At 40.2% G+C, this 25,471-nt stretch overlaps 1 protein-coding gene across 2 annotated transcripts in view; it reads right to left on the bottom strand.

The window, feature by feature from the left end:
• Positions 1 to 25,471, bottom strand: part of STK39 (serine/threonine kinase 39) — a 313,878-nt gene that overhangs the window by 8,095 nt on the left and 280,312 nt on the right. For both annotated transcript variants that reach the window (XM_047082584.1, XM_047082585.1), the window contains exon 17: positions 7,532 to 7,596. In XM_047082584.1, coding sequence (XP_046938540.1) covers positions 7,532 to 7,596 — 65 coding nt within the window. The remainder of the gene's footprint in view (positions 1 to 7,531; positions 7,597 to 25,471) is intronic.

Here is a 25,471-nt window from a genome sequence, read left to right as displayed (position 1 = left end):
ATCTTCCACTGCTGACACAGTTTGTTCTATAATCTCTATGTCTCAATACACCATGCCAACCAATCATGTTCAAAACTATCACATATCACTAATCTCATCAGAAAAAGTAAGTACTGGGATGCTGTCAAGGTTACAGGGGCAGATGCAAGTTTTCCAAAGTCATTTTTCTGCTCGAAAGCTGAAATTTATTATCGAGGACAAATATGGCCAGTTGTTTTCCTTAAAGCGCCAGGCTTACTTGGTTCATGTTGGAAAAATGTCTGCCAATTCCTTAGTCTGAACAACCACATTTTGTCAGTTACTCTTCCAAATAAAATTAGTGTTCCATGGGGAAAAACATGGCTAGTTCAGCTTACAACTCAACCTCACAAGAGCTTTTCCTGGAGACAACCACTATCCTTCAGTATACAAGCATACCTTGTTTTATTGCACTTCACTTTGTTGCCTTTCACGGATACCACATTTTTCACAAACTGAAGGTTTGTGGCAATCCTATACCAAGTAAGTCTATTGGTGTAATTTTCCCAAAAGCATTGGTTCGCTTCGTGTCTGTGTAATATTTTGGTAATTCTCACAATTTTTAAAACTTTTTCATTACATTTGTTATGGTGATATGACATCAGTGATCTCTGAGGTTACTTTTGCAGTTGTTTTGGGGCCCACGAACTTAACCCATAAATGTTGTGTGTGTTCTGACTGTTCCACTCACCTCTCTCCCTCTCCTCAGGCCTCCTGATTCCTTGAGACACAACTGTATTGAAATTGGGCCACTTAATAACCCTACAATGGCCTCCAAATGTTCAAGGGAAAGAAAGAATCACACATCTCTCACTTTAAATTAAAACCTAAAAATGATTCAGCTTAATGAGGAAGGCATGTCAAAAGCAGAGACAGGCCAAAAGCTAGGCCTCTCACAAGCTGTGAATGCCAAAGTTCAAAAAAAGATCTTGAAGGAAATTGAACATACACTACTCCAGTGAACACACGAATGACAAGAGAGCAAAACAGCCGTCTTAACTGCTGATATGAAGAAAGATTTGGTGGTCTGGATACAAGATCAAATCAGCCACCACATTCCCTTAAGCCAAAGCCTAATCCAGAGCAAGGCCCTAACTTTCTTCAATTCTTTTAAGTCTGAGGGAAGTGAGGAAGTTGCAGAAGAAAATTTGGAAGTTAGCAGAGGTTGGTTCATGAGGTTTAAGGAAGGAAGTTATCTCCATCACATAAAAGTACGAGGTGAAGCAGCAAGTTATCCAGAAGATCCAGCTAAGAGAATTAAAGAAGGTGGCTACACTAAACAACAGATTTTCTGTGTAGACAAAAACAGCTTAAAATTTTTTTTTCATGTTTTTGAGAGAGAGAGAGAGAGAGAGAGAGCATGAGCAGGGGAGGGGCAGAGAAAGAGGGAGACACAGAATCTGAAGCAGGCTCCAGGCTCTGAGCTGTCAGCACAGAGCCTGACATGGGGCTCGAACTCACTAGCCGTGAGATCATGACCTAAGCCAAAGTCAGACGCTTAACTGACTGAGCCACCCAGGCGCCCCCAAAACAGTTTTCTTTTGGAAGAAAATGCCACTTTGGACTTCACAGGTAGAGAGGAGACGTCAGTGCCTGGCTTCAAAGCTTCAAAGGGGACAGGCTGACTCCTCTTAGGGGCTAATGTTAGCTGGTGATTTTACATTGAAGACAATGCTCATTTACCATTCCAAAAATCTTAGGGCCCTTAAGAATTATGTTAGAGCTATTTATAGAATATGTACTCTATAAATGGAACAACAGCACATTGGCTTACAAAATGGTTTATTGAAATATTTGAAGCCCACTGTTAAGAACTGCTCAGAAAAGATTCCTTTCAGAATATTACTGCTCACTGACAATGTACTTGGTCACCCAAGAGATCTGATGGAGCTGGACCATGAGATTAATGTGGTTTTCATGCCTGCTAACACAATATCCATTCTAGAGTCCATGGGTCAAGGAGTAATTTCAACTTTTGACCTGAGCCAAAGTCAGACACTCACCTGACTGAGCCACCCACATGCCCCTTAACTTTCAAGTCTTATTATTTAAGAAATACTTTTCATAAGGCTATAGCTGCCGCAGACAGTGATTTCTCTGATGGATCTGGGCAAAGAAAATCGAATACCTTCCAGAAAACTTCACCTTTCTAAATGCCATTAAGGGCATGAGTGACTCTTAGGAAGAGGTCAAAATGTCTACATTCACAGGAATTTGGAAGAAACCGTTCCCAGTCCTCATGGATGACTTTGAGGGCTTCAAAGTTTCAGTGGAGAAAGTAACTTCAGATGTAGTAGAAACAGCAAGAGAACTAGAATTAGAAGTGGAGCCTGAAGACGGGACTGAATTGCCACAAGGTCAGGATAAAATCTGAGCAGATGAGGAGTTGCTTTTTATGGATGAGCAAAGTGGTCTTGAAATGGAACCTACTTCTGGTGCAGATGCTGTGAAGACTGCTGAAATGCCAACAAAGGATTTAGTATATTCCACCTCAAACCTGCGTCCGCTTTGGAACCACTGGAAATTTGAAAATCTACACTGCCATCCCAGAGGTCGTGAATGAATTGGTCTGGGGTGTGGCTTGGGTACTGGGATTTTGAGCTCCCTTGATGACGCAAAAGGTCAGTAGAGTTGGAACCACTGTTCTACCTGAGTGCTTCCCAAAGTGTGAAGCACTGAGTTAGCTCCATGTTTCCTATAAAGCAGTTTCCTCAAACCTTAGCATCACCTTAGGTGATGCTTAGCAAACCTTAGCATCACCTGGAGAGCTTGTTAAAACCGATTCCTGTGCCCCGCCCCCCAGAGACTCTGATTCATTAGGCCTGGGATGTGGCCCTGGAAGGCTACATTTTTATCAAGTTTCCAGATGAAGCAGACACTGCTGGTCTGGGGACCACACCTGGAGAACCAGTGTCTCAGACTGGAGCAGGAGGCTCAGAGAGGCTACCTGGATCTTCTTGAACTGATAGGTTCCCTGAAGATTTTTCTTACCTTACTCCCCTTTCAGTAGGGAGAAAAAAAGTTAATACTCTTAAGTAGTTTTAAATCTCATTTTGGTCTTTGCTTTACCCGTGCTTCAGGAAATGCTGCCTTCCGTTATGCAGCCTCCAACTACACCTGAGCTGAAAGCCTCGAAAACTAAGGCCCGTTAGTCATTAATTGACAAAATGCCTGTGAAAATCACTGTACGTAATGCATGTTATTAAACTTCAGTATCTAAAATCTACAATGCTCATGTAAATGTGTACCAACTGGATGTTAGTTACATATACTCACAATTTGTATTCTTTAAGGGCAAATTATCTTTCGTATTTTTATTAATGCAATTTCAAAAATTCCACGTCGAAAGCAGCAAGATTCAATTACTTTATAAGACTGCAAAGGAGCAAATTTAAAAATGCCTTAAAAGGCATTTATGGAGACTTGTCTCAAGGCAAGGCTTACGGCAATCAACAAAGAGGCAGTACTGAGATGTTAAACTGAAAGCATGTTACACTTGAGCTGAAATGCCCTCTGTGCTTGAACCACTTTGTTAAAAGTGTTACATATGAAAAAGGTTTCTGATCTTCCTGCCTCTGGTCATGCCAACAATGGAAATCTAGCTTCATCTGACTTATAATAAGTGAAGTACAAGATCTCGCTGGGCAAGGAAAAAAAGTAAACGCTCTTCTTGATATAACCAGTATCTTTGCTCTCTGGGCCATTGTTTTTCTTATGTAAGCAGATATATAAGGACAGACACCTTTTCAAACTTGAGCCATATAATTTTAATAGTGGTGGGAGAGTAGAGAGAAAAGAGATCAGAGACTGAACTATCCACAAAACAGCATGTTTCTCAGCTGTGGCTAAATACTGGAATCACCAGGGGATGCTTTCAAAATGCCCCAAACCCAGGCTGCACCAAGAGTAATTACACTAAAGATATCTGGCATGGGACCCAGGCAGCAGTGATTTTTTTAAAGTGCCCCAACCACCCCCCGAGTAAACCACTGTTCTGTGAGGTAAAGAACCACAGCAGCAAGATACAACTTGTTCTTTAGACGATTTTCAGGCTCCTGACACTCTCCCTTAGAAAGCAAAAAAAGCTTGGAGATAAAAATGATAAACAGCTGAGAGATAAAAGGACCACGAGCAGCAGTAGTTTTTGAGGAAAAGTGCTTCTGAAATCCTTTGATCTTTTATTCTTCAAGGAAATAGCCAAATGGATGAACGAAGGCAAATGCGTTTGAATCTCTGTGGTTTCGCCAGGATGTTAGTGTTCCACAGAAGATTAGGCCAAGAAGCAGTTCAAATTAGCTCTATCAAGTGGCTCTCAAACTGGCTGGCAAGTGGTAACAACAAAGAGACCCCCTCAGGTTTCACTAGGGCTGGATAGAGAGGTAAGTGACAGAAATAGAAGGACGCTCCTGAGTCTGGCTTTATTTAACATCTTAAGCTACCTTTTGGGAAAAAAGCCATTAATTTCCATTTACTGGGAACAGCACATTACTACATTCTCAAGCTATCAGGGAAAGGGAAGATGTGTATGGGTTCTCTTACAAGACTCCTGTGCCAGACAGGCCAATGCTACTCAATCTGCTTAAAGCACAGAAGACAATCCGTCTCAACCGCTGTCAATATGGGGTTCACTTACCCAGAATCACACAGTTAGTTCTTCGACAGAAGTTCATTCTTAGAGGCAGGACCCCCGCAGCCTTGTGGCTTTATGGTCATCCAAAAGGAGGAATCCACAAAGAAACAGAAAGCCATAAAACCACAAGGCTGCAGCGTCCTGTCTCTAAGAATGAACTGTTGTTGAAGAGTTGGGGCTGTGATGCGAGACCAGAGTTGAATTTGCAGTGCCTGCAACTGTATGATCCTGGGTAAGTGAAGACGCTGCGCAGAGTCTCGGATTCCTAGAACAGAAAATGAGCCTGATGATATCACCATCTTGTGGGATCGTGAGGACTAAATTAACCGAGGTGGAGTATGTGAAACACTTCACGCACTGTCTGGCAAACAGTGGATGCATAAGAAAGGGATTCTTGTGATTTTTGCAGGCAAGCCCAAGGAATTTTAAGGGACTCTACAAACAGGGCATGAAGCAGAAGTCCCCATCCTAATCATTTTGCAGGGATTAAAACAAATGGCAAGGAAAAACCAATGATGGCTAGTTTTTCTAAATGAGGCTGGTATTATTCTGCTGTGTGCCAGCCACTGTGCTAGGCATTGTGGGTCCAAGGCCGAAGCCTCTGGCCACTGGAACCTCTAGACTTCTTAAGAGGTATGAACTCATGGGGGAGAACAGAGGATCATATAAGCCAGGACTGGACGTCAGAGAAGGCTTCCTGGAGAAAGCGAAAGGCCAGGAGAAAGTTAGAACATGCTGAGGTGTGGGGAGACGACGAAGCAGCCTGGAGAAGTTGGAGGAATGTCTAAGTAAGAGGAGGAAGCACATGCAAAGAGGCCAGCAGATGAAGCCAAGAGCAGATAGGGAATGAGGGGGAGAGAGGTGGGGAGAGTGAGGGCAGACCCAGAAAGGTAGGGCAGGAACCTTAAAGGGAGGTCTGGTCAGGGGTCTGAGTTGTAGTAGAGGGCAGTGGAGAACCACTCAAGTATTTGGAGCGCTGTGCACTGTAGAAGCACTCTGGCCACAGCCACAGTGTGGTGAATGGAGCCAGAGGCTGGCAAACCGTAGGCAGGAAGATCTGTTTAGGGAGATAAGAGGATCCCACAAGGGTGCTGGAAACGGGGATGAAGAGGACAGAATCATGTGAGAGAATCTGGAGAAGCAATAAATTGATTCAAGTAGGAGATGAGGGGAGTTTTACATTATTCTTACTTTTTAGAGAAGGTATAGTAGGTGTTTTTGCGTGTTTTTTTTAATATTTATTTTTGGGAGAGTGCAAGCGGGGGAGGGGCAGGGACAGGGGCGGGTGTGTGTGTGTGTGCGCGCGCACGCGTGCGCGTGGAGGATCCAAAGTGGGCTCTGCCCTGACAGGCTGACAGCAGCAAGCCCCATATGGGGCCTGAACTCACGAACCCGCAAGATCATGACCTGCCCTAAAGTAGGACGCTCAACTGACTGAGCCACCCAGGCGCCCCTATAGTAGCTGTTTTTATAAGACCTTCAGTAATAGGCAAAGGGTGGGGGGTTGCTATTCCTGTTTCATAGGTAAGCAAGTTTAGCGAGTGTGGGGCTAAGCCAGCACAAAAGCTCTAATCTCTTATCTCTGTTTGCATATTCAAAATGAGACCGATCTTCTGGAGGTGGTGTGTTATAACTTCTTTGTTATGGTATAAAAAATGAATAAAGAAACATTAATATTGGCTTGAAATCCTGACACAGGGTACCATTTTCTCCATCAGTACATTCTCATATGAGTGAAATATGTTCACAAAGATGTAGGCAGCTTAGAATCATAATAGAGGTGACAGAAATGTTGTAAACCAGAAGATGGGTTTTTCAATTTGTTAATTTTATCATTCTGTGTCTGAGTAAACCGTTCTTTTTGTTATCGAAACAAATTTCTTCAGATAAATTCTTTCTGTGAGAATCTTTGTGTTTTGCTTTCATCCCACAGCCTAGCCATATGAAATCAGGCGAGAGGCAAGACCCAGAAAATTCATTAGCACAGGGCTAACATTTACTGTAACTGATCATTTTCATGTCTTTGGCCGTGTACACTTTCCATTAAATTTTCACAAGAAATAAAAAAGACAGATCATCAATACATATTGTGCACAGCAAAGTGTTAGTCATTTATATCTTAAATTGCTTGTGGCATTCTGACTGGCTCTCGATAAGATTCATAATTTTAAAATGAGTCACTTAATGTACTGTTTGCTCAAACTTTCAGGAAAATAGTCACTTTTGACTGTTTGGACTTCTATTTCCGGCCATGGTCACCGTGTCTCTTGGTTTTAGAATGACGCCAGAATGCTCAGGATCTATATCTTTATGGCCACGCCAGTTCTCACATTTCAAGTCTGCTAGAGCAGAAAAACTGCTGGAACACCTCTTCTCTACGAGAATCTATTGCTGTGATTTGAAATGGGGAGTTAAAATGTTAGGTCTTTGTTCACAAGCCTTCAGCGAGTAGTTCTACAATCGCTTCCAATTACCTAAACCATTTCTACAACAATCAGCCTCAATTTTTAAAAGTTAGAACCACTTGGCTTTCACTCTGGGAAACCTTTATTAACAGTGTTGGTTGGAATGAAGTTTAATTTTGTCTGTATGGTCAAGGTGCCATACAAACTGGAAGCAGAACGGTACAGGCTTCAAGATTTCTCCAGTGACCCCTCTTAAAGATGTACTGGGAAGCAAGCTACACTCATGGAAGAGTAAACTCCCGGACATGGTCAGAAAATGTTCCCAGATGTTAAACAGGCAAATGACAGATGCAAAAATGGATCCCGAAAGAAAGCAACAATAGCAACAACATCGCAGAGCAGGTTATTAAACTGTTACTGTTCCTTGCTGGCAGAGCATGGCAAAATATTTACCTTCTTACCAGAACTTTCAACTTACCAACTTAAATGTCAGTGTTTTTAAAGCTTTGGGATCATCTACAATCTTCTGTAAATTAGCAGCCACTGAAAAATACAAACATGGAGAAACATGTCCAAATTATTTACAATAACACTGGATTTTCACATTGATGATTCAGAAAATCTGACTAATCATGCAATAAGCTACAGAATTCTTTCTTTCACATTTACAAAGTCCATATAAATAACCAAATTAGTCTCATGCATTTTCTCCAATTTATATCTTCAGTGCATCTGAATTAATCACTACACATTGAGCCCACATTTCACAAAATAAAATGGGAAATTACTTTCCAATGGAAAGCAGAGGTGACAGCAGCTTCCACTCTTTTTTTTTTCCACCACTTGGTTTTTCTCAAGGCTCATTACTACAAAATTTAGTAGCCAGCAGAGGGCAGCACAAAACAAAGAGGCGAGGTATTACAAAGAAGTGCCTCTCTGAAAGTCCTAGGTCAGTACATTTGAACCTTTCTCCGATAAATTCACTCAATTCTCTGCACCCATTTTTATCAAAGCAACAAAATACAGTGGATAACCTCTATGACTCGGGCACATGTGTTAATGCTTTCAGAGCACGATGATCTGTCAAACCTGTGAAGTGCCACCTGGAACAACACCCAAGTTGGCTGAACAGGGTCAAGCACTAGAGGCTGTCAGTGTGGGGATCAATAGCGAAGATATGTTTTCAGTATTAGCAAGATTCATCAGAGACCCGTCCCATTTTCCATGGTGTCATCATATATTTGATACTCTAGCAGAGAAGTCAGCCTTTCCTGCGTACTCATTCCAGTTTAGGGTACAGAATTATCAAAAGGTAATGATGATGGAAATTTAAAACCCTGCTCTTTTCATATCCAAATCTAAAGTATAAAGTGTTGGGGTGCCTGGGTGGCTCAGTCGGTTAAGCATCCGACTTCAGCTCAGGTTACGATCTCGCGGTCCGTGAGTTCGAGCCCCGCGTCGGGCTCTGGGCTGATGGCTCAGTGCCTGGAGCCTGCTTCCGATTCTGTGTCTCCCCTCTCTCTGCCCCTCCCCCATTCATGCTCTGTCTCTCTCTGTCTCAAAAATAAATAAAAACATTAAAAAAATTAAAAAAATAAAGTATAAAGTGTTGAAAATCAAGTGAGGGCTGCTGGTTAGAGAAAAAGAAATGACTATGGAAGAAATTAAAGAAGGTTCCGTTTATCATTTTTACTTTTCACGTGGAAAGCTATCTGCTGCTCAGTAATTAGGTACCTGAAAAGTTATGTAACAATTTTAAGATTAAAAAAAAAGATAACATATATTTTGAGAAAAGTGTTTCAAGTAGAAAGTCCAAGTGGAGAGTAGAAAGAAATCTGCATATTTCATGTTTCTCTAAGGTGGACTAAAAACAACATAGATACATGGATTTTCTGCAGATTAGTTATTTCATTTAACTCATTGGCTGCAGAAGAGAAAAAATGAAAATTATATACTCAATATGGCTCTTTCTCTTTATAAACCATAATTACAAGCATCATTTTATCGTTTGTTGCCCTTAACATGTCCACTCTGAGCGAACTGCAAAGTTTCATTTATGAGAACTCCCCTCCTTTCACATCTTCTCCTCTTTCTTTTGCCCCCACATGCAAACTTGCACAGGCATCAGGTATATCCTGGGCCACCAACCTCAATGTAGGTATCAGCGCCAAGCATCTTCTGGCCTCTTCAGCGGTTTCCTGAACGTATTTCAGATGCTACAATCATCTAGTAATCCACGCAAGAAACACTGCCTCATGGGGTGAAAAGCTGTGCTGTGAAACACCGTCCACCAAAGCCAGTATTTATGATGTCAGGGCATTCTGACTGCAAATTACAGCAGCTGAGCACAGCCACCGTTTTCTTAAAACATAAAAGTGTTCTAATAGCCCCTCTGATTTGGGCTGATTTCATGAGTGGCCATAAAGTCTTCATATGAATTTCAGTCGTTTCATTAGAGGCCCTGAGTTAATGTGGATGATTTACTACCCTGTTCTGGGTCATCTATTTCCAGTCTGCTCTGTAGTGTTCTGCCAGAAGCAGCGTTCTGTCCTCCACTAATTCACAGCCCTCTCTCTGGCGTGCACGCCCATGTGCTGGGGCCCATCTCCCAGGACATGGCTAAGCAAGTTGTAGAGTAGAGGGCAGAGCTGAAATGCTAGCATCTTAAACAATCATCCCAGAAGCCACGCTCCCCAATTGTGAACCCTATGCCTCGGGGACATTAGAAATTCAAATTCTGTCTTCAACTCAAAGCAAAAATAGCAAAACTGGCCACTTACCTGATTACTTATCCCACCTGCTAGGCTTATTTTCAATTTAGTTGATTCTAATTTGTTGTAAAGTGCTATAAAATACCTTCATTTAACTGACATCACATAAAATTCAAGGTGATGCTAATTTCTCTTCCACTAGCAATGCTCATTAAAAAGATGGGTGTCACTGTTTTCTCCCTTCTCCTGACTGTGCACCTGGATTTCAAAAATAAAAATGTTCCTTACCTGGAATGTGAGCTCAGAAGGAAGGGTTGGACAGGGCTGGTTAACTTTATAGCTTCTCAGGTATGTGCTGATATTACTGAACTTCGTGTTTTAAGGTGCTTTAGATTTCTTCAAAATATGGGGCTTCTGAACCCTGCCTACTCACTGGCCATCAACTTATCTCCAATCCTTCCTGGCTTTCCCCAATAGAACCCATTCGCCTAGTTTCTGATGCAGACTGTGTTCTCTCCCTTGAGCAGACCCCTGCCCACCTCCTCATCCCTTCTCTTCAGTCACAAGTGCTCTGTTTCTTCACCACAAAGGACACGGAAAACACTCACTGAGGTACCACGGATTGTGGCCCTCTTGTCCTACCACTGCGGCTATAAGGTACCTTTGTGGGAGCCATCTATTTCTTGGCTATTTTTGTGTCTCTCTGTCATACTTTAGGCTTGAAGAGGGGCTACAAATTGTATGTGCTCTTTTTGAATAACATTTGGCCTAAGGTAAGGTAGGTATTGTGCTTTATGAAACTGTAATAATATCATTAACAACCACATGAAAAAGATGGTGATGTTCAGTACCTCCCTGAATCCAAAAGAGAAAGAAATAAGATTGTCCTGGGGGTAATCCATCAGAAAGAAGTAAGGCAGCAGAGCCGACACTTACTTGGCAAACTAAGGCAAGCATTTTCCAGACCCTGTTTTCTCTATAAACTCCTTGTACTACTCAAATTCTCCACATTTTGACAGTTAGAAAAGTAATAGTTACATAATGACTGTTTACAGTCTGTGTTTGCATTACAGGTGATTAGTGGAAACATACACTTTTCTCCCCAGGTACCAGTGTATTTCACAACAATCTCCTATAGTACTGATGTTCCAGTGGCCATGAGTTAATTTATCTAATTTGAGCTATTCCCAAACAAAAGCTGTGGAGAAAAGCACTCCAATGAACACCAAGTCTGAGGCACTCCCCTAGGAGGAAATTCTGAGAGAAGACAAAAGCGCAGACTTGGGTTACCTGATGTCACAATACTGTCTGATCCAAAGACACATCCTGAACATCTGCTTTGTACCCTGTGTTGCTGCAGAAAGGCAGCATCAGATTGCAAAGCAAGAAAGAGACACAGATGCCAAAAGAGAATGCAAGCTTCTAAGTAAGGAGGAAAGGAAATGATAGGAGGGTGAGGATCTTATGAATACTGCTGTTAACGCTAATGTGAAATTACAGCTAATTAACTATTATGTTTGGGACAAAATACAAGAGATTCACCCTACTATTTTCCCTAACTCTCTGGGCTCTTATCTTAAGGACACGAGTGTAGCACAGTGCATAAGTGCACGCATTCTCCAGCCAGAGTGTGTGGGTTCAAATCCTGCTTCCTGCTTAGAGCCACATGGCTCTATGAACTGGGGCAAGTTTACTTTAGCCTCTTTGTGCTGGAGTCTATGCATCTGTAAAATGTGGATGTTAATAGTCCCTGTCTGATAAGGTTCTTCTGGGGATTGAGTTAATATACATACAGTGTTTAGTGCTTGATGGATTGCAAGTACATGACAAATATTAGCTTACTATCTCTACCCTGGACAAATGCATATTTTAACTGGTTTCCTTGCTTTCAATCTTAACCCATGAGCCCTCTTACACTCACCAGAGTTACTTGGAGAATCTAAGTCATAAATTGGAATGTGCTACCTCCTTAGGTCCAAGTTTTTAATTCGGTCTATGAGACCCTCCACGGTGTGGCCCAACCTACCTCTTCAGTTCATATTCTGCCTTTTCCTACCTTAGATTTTCCTAGGTAGGGCTCCATAACCACCCCCTCCTCTAGGTATCTACCACTACTCTCATCATTATGCTAAAACAATCCATTATAAATCTCGTTTCCCCAGTGGATTCATATTTTTTGATAACCCAGACAAAATCTTACTCACCTTGGCAAAAGGTTTATCTTTGAAATATACCCGCATTTAGAGAGACTAATGACTTCTTACCACCTCCACTGCCGCTACCCAAGTACAGCTGCCACTGTCTCTTGTCTAGACTCATACAATAGCCTCATATCTCTCTGTTTCCATCCTCGTCTCTCAATGGCTCAGCCTCTACCCAGCAGTCAGATGAGCCTTCTCCAACAGTTTTGCCTCTTGTTTCAGATTGTTTACTTCTTTTCATTTACTACCTCCAACCCATTCCATCTATAAGGAACCGACAAAATTGGCTATTTTTCATTGTTTTTCAAGAGATGAGAGTAGGTCACTCCACAGGTAAGCCACCCAGACTGGCACAGGTGGTTGCCCCAACAAGGAAATCTACAATGGTAAGTAGAGGACGGACATGGTGAGCATCAGTGTGGCCTCACGACTATCTGCAGCAACGAGGACTAAGTCATACCACTAACCTCCCCTCTTACAGCTCTCCCCAGGAAAAGAAACCAACCCGGAGGAACTATTCCCAGGTGGATCCCAGCAGATAAGCAGTGGACTACAGTGAATACTTGGTGTGCAGCCCACATCTTCTCTTTAGGAATGAGGCTAATGTTCTCCCATCTGCTGGGATAATTGTTGGCTGATGACTCTTACTTTGTCCCTCTTTAAGAATTCTCCTTGGAAACCTTAAGACTAAAATCCATGGACAAATATGGTACAACCATCTTAGAAGAAATTTCTATGTTTAAATTTATAAATGAAAGAGAAACACAAAATAAAAAGATGTAAAATATGATATCAAATATGTGAAATGTGGAGAGGAGAGGGTTAAAGAATGAGTTCAAAATTAAGCAGCCATCAGCTTAATGAAGACTGTTATATTCAGAAGATGTTATATATTAACCAAATGGGAACCACAAATCAAAAATAAAGTTAGAGATATGCCAAAAAAAAAAAATGAAGTGCAAGGAATCCAAGTATATCACTCAAGAAAACCAGCAAACCATGAAGCAGAGAAAAAGATAAAAGGATCAGAGAAAAACTAAAAAACAACCACAAAATGAGTAACAAAATAGCAATAAATATACATTTATCAAAATTACTTTGAATATAAATGGACTAATGCTCCAACAGAATGAAATAGGGTGACAGAATGGATAAATAAACAAGACTCATCTATATGCTGCCTATAAGAGACTCATTTCAGACCTAAAGACACCTACAGATTGAAAGTGAGGTGATACAGAAACATTTATCATGCAAATGGATGTCAAAAAAATCCAGAGTAGCAATACTTATATTGGACAAAATAGACTTTAAAACCAAGTCTGTAAAAAGAGACAAAGAAGGATGCTATATAATAAACGTGACAATCCAACAAGAGGATATAACAATGTAAATATGAATGCACCCAACATGAGAACACCAAAATGCATAAAAAGAGTTAATAACAAACATAAAGGAATTAATTGATAGCAATACAATAACAGTAGGGAACTTCTAATACCCCACTTACATCAATGGACAGATCATCCAAACAGAAAATCAGTAAGGACACAGTGGCTTTGAATGACACACTGGACCATGTGGATTTAACAGATATATTCAGAACATTCCACCCTAAATCAGCAGAATACACATTCTTCTCAAATGCACATAAAACATTCTCCAGAACAGATCACATATTAGGCCAAAAAACAAGCCTCAACAAATTAAAAAATACTGAAGTCATACCATGTATCTTTTCTGACCTTAACACTATGGAACTAGAAATAAACCACATGCAACAATCTGGAAAGATCACAAACAAATGGAGGTTAAATAACATTAACCATCAATGAGTCAATGACTCAATGATGTCATGATGCTATTAAACCATCAATGAGTCAACCAAGAAATCAAGGAAGAAATCAAAAAGCATATGGAAACAAATGAAAATGGTCTAAAACCTTTGGGATGCAGCCAAAACGGTTCTAAGAGGGAAGTTTATAGCAATACAGCCTACTTCAGGAAGAAGCAAGAAAAACCACAAATGAACAACCTAACCTGATAGACAGAGGGGAAGATGGTGGCGTAGGAGGACACTGGGCTCACTGCGTCCTGCTGATCACTTAGATTTTACCCACACCTGCCTAAATAACCCAGAAAACCGCCAGAAAACTAGCAGAACAGACTCTCCAGAGCCAAGTGTAGACAAGAGGCCCACGGAAGAGGGTAGGAAGGGCGGAGAGGCGGTACATACTACAGGGACAGGTGGGAGGGAGCCAGGGCAGCAGAGGGGCAGCCCGACCAGCAAGGCAGAGCCCCTTGCAAAAGCTGAGGGGCCAGACACCGTGTGTTCTGACAGCCAGCGGGACTTAACATCTGGAATGTTATAAGGCAACAGCTCTGCTCTCAGAGCGGGGAGGGCGAGAGGTCACTGAGAGGGAGAGTTGTTGAGCCCCGGAAGACAGAGCTCAGCTCGGAGGGGGAACAAAGGCACTGGCAAGTGCCATCTCCCTCTCCCATCCCCAGACGAAATTCCAAAGGGAACCAGTTCCCTTCACCGAACTTGCTTGCACCGCACAAACGCCCAACAATGTGTTTCTGTGTATCCATCCCTGCGACGGGTCTGCAGGGCCTCCCTCCTTGTGCTGCAGGGCCCCTCCCGCGGGGGACTGCCTATGGCAAAGCGAGCTAAGCCTGCCCCTCCTATCCCTGTGCACCTTGCGGATCCACCCCAGCTAATTGGCCAGATCCCATCGAAGCAGCAACACAAGCCTGGCAGTCTGCAAGTAGCCCAGACAGGGCCCACACCACTCCACAGTGAGTCCTGCCCCTGGGAGAGGGGAAGACAAGGTACACACCAGTCTGACTGTGGCCCCAGCAGTGGTCTGGGGACAGACATCGGGTCTGACTGCGGCCCCGCTCACCAAAACAGGTTACTCCGGACAGCACAGGGGAAGTGCCCTGCAGTTCTGCACCACTCCAGGGACTATCCAAAATGATGGAACGGAAGAATTCTCCTCAGAAGAAACTCCAGGAAGTAGTGACAGCTAATGAACTGATCAAAAATGATTTAAGCAATATATATAACGGAACAAGAATTTAGAATAATATTCATAAAATTAATCACTGGGATTGAAAAAAGCATAGAAGACAGCAGAGAATCTATTGCTACAGAGATCAAGGGATTAAGAAATGGTCATGAGGAGCTAAAAATGCTACAGATGAGGTGCAAAATAAAATGGAGATGGCCATAGCACGGATTGAAGAGGCAGAGGAGAGAATCAGTGAATTAGAAGATAAAATTATAGAAAAAGAGGAAGCTATGAAAAAGATAAAAAAAATCCAGGAGTATGAGGGGAGAATTAGAGAACTAAGTGATGCAATCAAATGGAACAATATCCGTATCATAAGAATTCCAGAAGAAGAAGAGAGAGAAAGGGGCTGAAGGTGTACTTGAACAAATCATAGCTGAGAACTTCCCTGATCTGGGGAAGGAAAATGCATTGAAATCCAAGAGGTACAGAGAACTACCTTCAGACGTAACCTGAATTGATATTCTGCATGACATATCATAGTGAAACTGGCAAAAAACAAGGATAAAGAGAAAATTCTGAAAGCAGCTAGGCATAAACAGGCTCTAACTTACAAAGGGAGACCCATAGGAGTAGTGGCAGACCTATCTACTGAAACTTGGCAAGCCAGAAAGGAATGGCAGGAGATCTTCAATGTGACAAACAGAAAAAATATGCAGCCGAGAATCCTTTATCCAGCAAATCTGTCATTCAGAATAGAAGGATAAAGGTTTTCCCAAACAAACAAAAACTGAAGGAATTCATCACCACTAAGCCAGCCCTACAAGAGATCCTAAGGGGGGATTCTATGAGTGAAATTTTGCAAGGACCACAAAGTACCAGAGACCTTACTACAAGGTAAACCCATATCTTTCAATAATAACACTGAATGTAAATGGACTAAATGCTCCAACCAAAAGACATAGGGTATCAGAATGGATAAAAAAATAAGACCCATCTATTTTCTGTCTACAAAAGACTCATTTTAGATCTGAGGACACCTTCAGACTGAAAGTGAGGGGATGGAGAACTATCTATCATGCTACTGGAAGTCAAAAGAAAGCTGGAGTAGCCATACTTATATCAGACAACCTAGACTTTAAATTAAAGGCTGTAACAAGAGATGAATAAGGGCATTATATAATAATTACAGGGTCTATCCACCAGGAAGAGCTAACAATTATAAATGTCTATGCGCCGAATAGAGGAGCCCCCAGATATATAAAATAATTAATCACAAACATAAGCAACCTTATTGATAAGAATGTGGTAATTGCAGGGGACTTTAATACCCCACTTACAACAATGGACAGATCATCTAGACACAGGATCAATAAAGAAACCAGGGCCCTGAATGATACATTGGATCAGATGGACTTGACAGATACATTTAGAACTCTGCATCCCAAAGCGACAGAATATACTTTCGTCTTGAGTGCACATGGAACATTCTCCAAGATAGATCACATACTGGGTCACAAAACAGCCCTTAATAAGTATACAAGAATTGAGACCATACCATGCACACTTTCAGACCACAATGCTATGAAACTTGAAATCAACCACAGGAAAAAGTCTAGAAAACCTCCAAAAGCATGGAATGGAGGTTAAAGAACACCCTACTAAAGAATGAATGGGTCAACCAGGCAATTAGAGAAGAAATTAAAAAATACATGGAAACAAATGAAAATGAAAATACAACAATCCAAATGCTTTGAGATGCAGCGAAGGCAGTCCTGAGAGGAGAATACATTGCAATCCATGCCTATCTCAAGAAACAAGAAAAGTCCCAAATACAAAATCTAACAGCACATAAAGGAAATAGAAGCAGAACAGCAAAGACACCCCAAACCCAGCAGAAGAAGAGATATAATAAAGATCAGAGCAGAAATAAACAATATAGAATCTAAAAAAACTGTAGAGCAGATCAACGAAACCAAGAGTTGGTTTTTTGAAAAAATAAACAAAATTGATAAACCTCTAGCCAGGCTTCTCAAAAAGAAAAGGGAGATGACTCAAATAGGTAAAATCATGAATGAAAGTGGAATTATTACAACCAATCCCTCAAAAATACAAGCAAATTATCAGGGAATACTACGAAAAATTATATGCCAACAAACTGGACAATCTGGAAGAAATGGAAAAATTCCTAAGCACTCACACACTTCCAAAACTCAATCAGGAGGAAATACAAAGCTTGAACAGACCCATACCAGTGAAGAAATTGAATCAGTCATCAAAAATCTCCCAACAATAAGAGTCCAGGACCAGATGGCTTCCCTGGGGAATTCTACCAGACATTTAAAGCAGAGATAATACCTATCCTTCTCAAGCTATTCCAAGAAATAGAAAGGGAAGGAAAACTTCCAGACTCATTCTATGAAGCCAGCATTACTTTGATTCCTAAACCAGAGACCCAGCAAAAAAAGAGATCTACAGGCCAATATCCCTGATGAATATGGATGTAAAAATTCTCAATAAGATACTAGCAAATTGAATTCAACAGCATATAAAAAGAATTATTCACCATGATCAAGTGGGATTCACTCCTGGGCTGCAGGGCTGGTTCAACATTCGCAAATCAATCAACGTGATACATCACATTAATAAAAGAAAAGATAAGAACCATATGATCCTGTCAACCGATGCAGAAAAAGCATTTGACAAAATTCAGCACCCCTTCTTAATAAAAACCCTCGAAAAAGTCGGGATAGAAGGAACATACTTAAACATCATAGAAGCCATTTATTAAAAGCCCACAGCTAACATCATCCTCAATGGGGAAAAACTGAGAGCTGTTCCCCTGAGATCAGGAACACGACAGGGATGTCCACTCTCACCGCTGTTGTTTAACATAGTGTTGGAAGTGCTAGCATCAGCAATCAGACAACAAAAGGAAATCAAAGGCATCAAAATTGGCAAAGATGAAGTCAAGCTTTCACGCTTTGCAGATGACATGATATTTTATACATGGAAAACCCGACAGACTCCACCAAAAGTCTACTAGAACTGATACGTGAATTCAGCAAAGTTGCAGGATACAAAATCAATGTACAGAAATCAGTTGCATTCTTATACACTAATAATGAAGCAACAGAAAGACAAATAAAGAAACTGATCCCATTCACAATTGCACCAAGAAGCATAAAATACCTAGGAATAAACCTAACCAAGGATGTAAAAGATCTTTATGCTGAAAACTATAGAAAGCTTATGAAGGAAATTGAAGAAGATACTAAGAAATGGAAAAACATTCTGTGCTCATGGACTGGAAGAATAAATATTGTTAAAATGTTAATACTACCCAAAGCAATCTACACATTCAATGCAATCCCAATCAAAATTGCACCAGCATTCTTCTCAAAACTAGAACAAGCAATCCTAAAATTTGTATGGAACCACAAAAGACCCCGAATAGCCAAAGTGATATTGAAGAAGACCAAAGCGGGAGGCCATCACAATCCCAGACTTTAGCCTCTACTACAAAGCTGTAATCATCAAGACAGCATGGTACTGGCACAAAAACAGACACATAGACCAATGGAATAGAATAGAGACTCCAGAATTGGACCCACAAAAGTATGGCCAACTAATCTTTGACAAAGCAGGAAAGAATACCCAATGGAAAAAAGACAGTCTCTTTAACAAATGGTGCTGGGAGAACGGGACAGCAACATGCAGAACAATGAAAGTAGACCACTTTCCTACACCATTCACAAAAATAAACTCAAAATGGATAAAGGACCTGAATGTGAGACAGGAAACCATCAAAACCCTAGAGGAGAAAGCAGGAAAAAACCTCTCTGACCTCAGCCGCAGACATTTCTTACTTGACACATCTCCAAAGGCGAGGGAATTAAAAGCAAAAAATGCACTACTGGGACCTCATGAAGATAAAAAGCTTCTGCACTGCACAGGAAACAATCAACAAAACTAAAAGGCAACCAACAGAATGGGAAAAGATATTTGCAAATGACATATCGGACAAAGGGCTAGTATCCAAAATCTATAAAGAACTCACCAAACTCCACACCTGAAAAACAAATAATCCAGTGAAGAAATAAGCAGAAAACATGAATAGACACTTCTCTAAACAAGTCATCCAGATGGCCAACAGGCACATGAAAAGCTGCTCAACATCACTCCTCATCAGGGAAATACAAATCAAAACCACACTGAGATACCACCTCATGCCAGTCAGAGTGGCTAAAATGAACAAATCAGGAGACTATAGATGCTGGAAAGGATGTGGAGAAACGGGAACCCTCTTGCACTGTTGGTGGGAATGCAAACTGGTGCAGCCACTCTGGAAAACAGTGTGGAGGTTCCTCAAAAAATTAAAAATAGATCTATCCTATGACCCAGTAAGAGCACTGCTAGGAATTTACCCCAGGGATACAGGAGTGCTGATGCATAGGGGCACTCGTACCCCAATGTTTATAGCAGCACTTTCAACAACAGTCAAATCAGGGGAAGTGCCTAAATGTCCATCAACTGATAAATGGATAAAGAAATTGTGGTTTATATACACAATTGAATACTACTTGGCAATGAGAAAAAATGAAGTATGGCCTTTTGCTGCAACATGGATGGAACTGGAGAATGTTATGCTAAGTGAAATAAGTCATACAGAGAAAGACAGATACCATATATTTTCACTCTTATGTGGATCCTGAGAAACTTAACAGAAGACCATGGGGGAGGGGAAGGAAAAAAAAAAAAAGGTTAGAGAGGGAGAGAGCCAAACCATAAGAGACTCTTAAAAACTGTGAATAAACTGAGGGTTAATGAGGGGTAGGAGGGAGGGGAGGGTGGGTGATGCGCAGTGAGGAGGCCACCTGTTGGGATGAGCACTGGGTGTTGTATACAAACCAATTTGACAATAAATTTATTGTCAATTTGACAACAGATTTAATATTAAAAAAACAAACAAACAACCTAACCTTATACCTAACGGTGCAAGAAAAAGAACAACAAACAAAACTTAAAACTAGCAGAAGGAAGGAAAAAATAGAAAAAAAACACAAATAAATGATATAGAAACAGCAACAACAAAAACAAAACAAAAACAAAAACAATAGAACAGATTGACGAAATCAGGAGCTGATTCTTTGAAAACATCAACGAGATTGATAAACTGCTAGACTGAGTCATCAAAAAAAAAAAATAAGAGAGAGTGAGAGAGAGAAAGGATTCAAATAAACAAAACCACTATTGAAAAAGGAGAAATAATAATACCACAGAAATACAATTCTAAGAGAACATTATGAAATAGTATATGCCCACAAATTGGACAACCTACTAGAAATGGATAAATTCCTAGAAACATATAAAATACCAAAAATAAAGCAGGAGGAAACAAAAAATTGAACAGACTGATTACCAGCAGTGAGATTAAATCAGCAATCAAAAACCTCCCAATAAACCAAAGTCCAGGATGAGACAACTTCACCAGTGAATTCTACCAAAAATTTAAAGAAGACTTAATACTTTTTCTTCTCAAACTATTCCAAAAAATAGAAGGAAGCTTCCAAATTCATTCTATGAATTCAATATCACCCTGATACCAAAATGAGATAAAGATACTACAAAAGAAGAGAATTACAGGCCAATAACTCTCATGGACATCAATGCAAAAATCCTCAACAAAATACTAGCAAACCAAATCCAACAATTAAAAAAAAAAACAACAAAAACAAACATTCACCATGATCAAATGCAATTTATCCTCAAGATGGAAGAGTGGCTCAATATTCACTAATCAGTCAACATGATACATCACGTCAATAAGAGAAAGGATAAAAACTGTATGATCATTTCAATAGACAAAGAAAAAGCATTTGACCAAAGTACATCATTCATTCATGATAATCGCTTTCAGCAAAGTAGGTTTAGAGGGAATATACCTCAACATAATAAAGGTGATACATGAAAGACCCACAGTGAAATTTATCCTCGATGGGGAAAAACTGAGAGCATTACCCCTAAGGTCAGGAACAAGAGAAGGACCCCACTCTCACCACTTTTATTCAACACAGTGCTGGAATTCCTAACCACAGCAATCAGACAAGAAGAAGAAATAAAAGGTACCCAACCTGGTAAGGAAGAAGGAAAACTTCCACTATTTGCAGATGACAGGATACTATGTATAGAAAACCCAAAAGACTCCCCAAAAAACTGCAGAACTGATAAATGAATTTAGGGAAATCACCGGACACAAAATCAATGTGCAGAAATCTGTTGCATTTCTATACACTAACAATGAAGCAGCAGAAAGAGGAAAATTGAAAAAAAAAATCCCATTTACAGCTGCACCAAAAATAATAAGATGCCTAGGAATAAACCTAACAAAAGAGGTAAAAGACCTGTGCTCTGAAAACTATAAAACACTGATGAAATAAATTGAATGTGACACAAAGAAATGGAGAGATATTCCATGCATTCATGGACTGGACTGGAAGTAAACATTGTTAAAATGTCTACCCTACGCAAAGCAATGTACAGATTTAATGCAATCCCTATCAAAATGTCAACAGTATTTTTCACAGAATGAGAACAAAAAAACCCTAAAATTTATATGGGACCACAAAAGACCCCGAATAGCCAAAAACACTTTTTCAAAAGAAAAGCCAAGCTGGAGGTATCACAGTTCCAGACTTCAAGTTATATTATAAAGCTGTAGTAATAAAAACAGTATGGTCCTGGCACAAAAATAGATATGTAGATTAATGAACAGAGAACCCAGAAATAAACCTAAAATTATATGGTCAAGTAATCTTCGACAAAGCAGGAAAGAATATCCACTGGGAAAAAGACAGTCTCTTCAACAAATGGTGTTGAAAAAACTGGTCAGCTACATGCTGGACCACTTTCTGAAAAATAGATTAAAGACTGGGGAGCCTGGGAGGCTCATTTGGCTAAGCATCTGACTTCAGTTCAGGTCATGATCTCATGGTTTGTGATTTGGAGCCCCACATTGGGCTTCCTGATGTCAGCATAAACGCCACTTTGGTTCCTCTGTCTCCCTCTCTCTCTGCCCCTTCCCCACTCACGAGCATGCATGCACACACTCTCTCACTCAAAAGTAATAAACATTTTTTAAAAAATGGACGGAAGATCTAGATGGGAGATCTGAGACCATAAAAATCCTAGAAGATGACACAAGCAGTAATATTTCTGATATTGGCTTTAACATTTTTCTAGATATGTCTCCTAAAGCAAGAGAAATAAAAGCAAAAATAAACTACTGGGACTATGTCAAAATAAAAAGGTTTTGCATAGTGAAGGAAACAACAAAACTAAAAGGCAACCTACTGAATGGGAGAAAGTATTTGCAAATGATATATCTGATAAAGGCTTGGTATCCAAAATATATAAAGAACTTATACAACTCAACACCCAAAACCCAAATAACCAAATGAAAAATGGGCAGAAGACATTGAACAGACATTTCTCCAAAGAAGACATCCAGGAGGCCAAAAGACAAATGAAAAGATGTTCATCATCACTCATCATCAGGGAAATGCAAATCAAAACCACAATAAGATATTACATCACACCTGTCAGGATGACTGAAATCAAAAACACAAGAAACAGTAGGTGTTGGCAAGGATGTGGAGAAATGGGAACCCTCTTGCACTGCTGGTGGGAATGCCAACTGGTGCAGCCGCTGTGGAAAACAGTATGGAGGGTCCTTATAAAGTTAAAAATAGAACTACCCTATGATTCTAGTAATCACCCTACTGGGTATTTACCCAAAGAATACAAAAACATTAATTCAAAGGAATACATGCACCCCGATGTTTATGGCAACATTATGTACAATGCAAGCAGCCCAAGCATCCATTGATTAATGAATGGATAAAGAAGCTGTGGTATACATATACAATAGAATATTCCTCAGCCATAAAAAGAATGAAATCTTGTCATTTGCAACAACATGGATGGCGCTACAGAATATAATGCTAAGTGAAATTAGAGAAAGACAAATGCATATGCTTTCATTCATATGTGGGATTTAAGAACAAAACAAATAAGCATAGGAAAAAATAGAGAGAGAGAGAGAGAAACCAAGAAACAGACTCTTATCTATAGAGAACAAACTGATGGCTGGTTACCAGAGGGGAAGTGGGGGTGGGTGGGAGGGATGAAACAGGTGATGGGGATTAAGGAGTGACTTGTGATGAGCACCAGGTGTTGTATGGAAGTGTTGAATCACTATAGTGTACACCTGAAACTAATATAACACTGTATGTTAACTATACTAGAATTAATCAGACACTGGCCATTCTGACATATTAAAAAAGAAAGTGCAAATGATAAATACAATATTAGAGGAAAAGGGGAAATCGAGTATATTATATACCATTTCCCTGTATTTCACCAAGCTAGATTAGTTAGATGGTGAGAAAAAGCAGTAGTCAGAAGAGATTTTAGGAATGTTACAGGTACCATAAGCAACCAGCCTTTGAGACAAAAATTTCAAAAAGATTTGAGTATTAGCATTATTTGTATCTAAAAGGAATGATGGGAAATAAAAAAAACAATAAATTCGCTTGCCATTCTCCTTATGGCTCAGGGAAATTCCAGTTCTTTAGTATTATCTTGGCATAATGAGAAAATCTGAAACAGTTTGGAATGGCTAAACTGACAGGTATTGAATCTGTCCTTTAAAATATAATCATAGGGGTGCCTGGGTGGCTCAGGTGGTTGAGCGTCCAACTCTGGGTTTCGGCTCAGGTCATGATCTCACGGTTCCTGGGTTCCAGCCCTGTGTCCCACTCCACACTGACAGCACGGAGCCTGTTTGGGATTCTCTCTCTGCCCCTCCCTCCTCCCACATTCTGTTTTCTCTCTCTCAAAATAAATAACCTTAATCATAAAATTAATATGTTGGTCCTGAATTTCCTGTACTGTGTTTAAGGTAGATTTGTATGAACTGGACCACAGTGTGGTAATGGAAGGGTCCAATAATCATTATGTTACGATTGCTCATTTTGAAAGCAGTGAAGTGGTATAAACAATGAAACTGTAGCTTTATTTAGCTGGTGGAGATGGCATACCAGTATGTTTAGAGCTTAACTCCTCTTTAGCATGAAGATGAAGAAAGTAAAAAACTAAAAATACTGTGTGAAGAATGGCTCAACTTGAAAGTCAGGCTTGCCAAGCATATCCAACGTTCACCTGAGATGAAGGTAAGAATTTATTTGCTTTGGAAAAACAAAGAGGATTACTGCTTTGGGAGACACAGCTGTTAAAACGTGCTTGGGTTCTTCAAAAATAGGTGACTTAACCTGAAGTTTTTAGTCTTCAAACCCTCTAACTCGGAGGTAAAAGTTTGTACGCACGTTTCCCGGGAGAGAGTGTGTGGCTATCACCAGATACTGAATGGGGTCCTGTCCTGGATAACCTTAAATTGCTGTCCCAAATGCTTACTAACATCTCATATTAATGTAAGCAACTTAGAGGTGGGCCTTTATTTTTATAACAGACTTACTGAAGTTCAACTGCCATATAATAAACTGTACATATTTAAAGCATACAATTTAGTAAGTTCTTTAAGTTTATTTACTCATCTTTTATGAGAGAGAGTGTGTGTACGTGAGCAGGGGAGGAATAAAGACAGAGGGGGAGAGAGAGAGTATCCTAAGTGATGCGGGGCTCAAACTCAGGAACCATGAGATCATGACCTGAGCGGAAACCAACAGACGCTTAACTAAGTCACGCTGACATCCCCAATGTGGTAAGTTCTGATACATGTATACACCAATGAAACCATTACTACAAACAATATAATGAGCATATGCCAAATACGCAAACATTTTGTCAGATCCTCTGTAATTCCCTCCACTTTCCCCTCCCCACTGCTCTCTTCCACTCTATCCAGGAAACCACTGATTTGTTTGTTGTCACTATAACTTACATTTTCTAAAATTTTATACAAATGAAGACATACGGTGTATACTTATCTCGTTTGATTTTTTTTTTGATACACCATAATTCATTCCTTTTTAAAGTAAAAAAGGAATATTCTCTTGTATGGATATACCATAGTTTGGTTACATATTCTTCTCTTGATAGACATCTGGGTTGTTTCCAGGTTTTGTTGTTACAAATAAAGCAGTTATCAGCATTCATGTATAAATCTTTGTATAGACACGCATTGTCCTTCCACTTGGGTAGATACCTAGGAACAGAATGGCTGGCTCTTTTAAGAAATTACTGAAATGTTTTCTATGGCAAGTGTATCATTTTTACATTCCTACAAGCAGTGTGAGGGGGTTCCAGTTTCTCACACACTTGCCAACACTTGATTGTAATTTTAATTTACATTTCCTTGTGTCCTTCCAGGTGCCTATTTTGTGTAGTCTTTTTTAAAGTCACTTTCTAATAATTAAGGGTTTCTATAAATGCAGGTGTGATTTTTCTCTGTTAAGCAGAAGGCTTTTTCTAA

The sequence above is a fragment of the Lynx rufus genome, unplaced genomic scaffold, assembly GCF_022079265.1.
Source record: "Lynx rufus isolate CCGP_SWC_20201006 ecotype Redwood Valley unplaced genomic scaffold, mLynRuf1.p SCAF_2, whole genome shotgun sequence".
In the NCBI taxonomy this organism is placed as follows: Eukaryota; Metazoa; Chordata; class Mammalia; order Carnivora; family Felidae; genus Lynx; species Lynx rufus.
Note: the sequence above shows the minus strand (reverse complement) of the source record. Positions and strands in the feature narration are given on the sequence as shown.